Here is an 824-nt window from a genome sequence, read left to right as displayed (position 1 = left end):
GATACAGCTGTGCTGGCACCCTGGGGACACCCCTCTCCCCACGCCGAGGTGCCACCGTCCCCTGTGTCCCCAGGTCGGACTGTGCCATCCTCTACAACGACCGCTCGGTGCTGGAGAACCACCACATCAGCGCCGTCTTCCGCTTGATGCAGGACGACGAGATGAACATCTTCGTCAACCTCACCAAGGACGAGTTTGTGTAAGGTCCCCGTCGCTGTCCCCACCTCTGGAGTGTCCCCCGTTGGGGACACGGGGCCCTGATGGCGTTTCCCTGGGGCGCAGGGAGCTGCGGGCGCTGGTGATCGAGAAGGTCCTGGCCACCGACATGTCCTGCCACTTCCAGCAGGTCAAGACCATGAAGACGTCCCTGCAGCAGCTGGAGAGGTGAGTCCTGGTGCCCACCGTGCTCTGGAGAAGGTGGTTTTGGGGGGGAGGGAGGGGGACACAGCTCAGTTTTGGGGTCCCCTCCCCAGGATCGATAAGTCCAAGGTGCTGTCGCTGCTGCTGCACGCGGCCGACATCAGCCACCCCACCAAGCACTGGTCGGTTCACATGGAGGAGTTCTTCAGGCAGGTAGGGCCACCATAGGACGGGTGGTGGGACACGGGGACACGGGGAGCACCCTTGGGGACGCGGCTCCTTCGCTTTGCCAGGGGGACAAAGAGGCCGAGCTGGGGTTGCCCTTCTCACCGCTCTGCGACCGCACGTCCACGCTGGTGGCCCAGTCCCAGATCGGTGAGTGGTGACAAGGGGGGAAGGTCCCCGTCCCCGTCCCCATCCCTGTCCCCACGGGGCTGCCCCCATTGTCACCGTGGCCCTTCCCC

At 65.0% G+C, this 824-nt stretch overlaps 1 protein-coding gene across 1 annotated transcript in view; it reads left to right on the top strand.

Moving 5' to 3' along the window:
• Positions 1-73: 73 nt before the first annotated feature.
• LOC104410461 (calcium/calmodulin-dependent 3',5'-cyclic nucleotide phosphodiesterase 1B-like) overlaps positions 74-824 on the top strand; it is a gene marked incomplete at both ends in the record, with an annotated part of 1302 nt that continues 551 nt past the window's right edge. The window contains 4 exons of the mRNA XM_010020623.1: positions 74-199; positions 283-384; positions 474-573; positions 654-735. Coding sequence (XP_010018925.1) covers positions 74-199; positions 283-384; positions 474-573; positions 654-735 — 410 coding nt within the window. The remainder of the gene's footprint in view (positions 200-282; positions 385-473; positions 574-653; positions 736-824) is intronic.

The sequence above is a fragment of the Nestor notabilis genome, unplaced genomic scaffold, assembly GCF_000696875.1.
Source record: "Nestor notabilis isolate BGI_N333 unplaced genomic scaffold, ASM69687v1 scaffold24818, whole genome shotgun sequence".
NCBI classification, from domain to species: domain Eukaryota; kingdom Metazoa; phylum Chordata; class Aves; order Psittaciformes; family Psittacidae; genus Nestor; species Nestor notabilis.
Note: the sequence above shows the minus strand (reverse complement) of the source record. Positions and strands in the feature narration are given on the sequence as shown.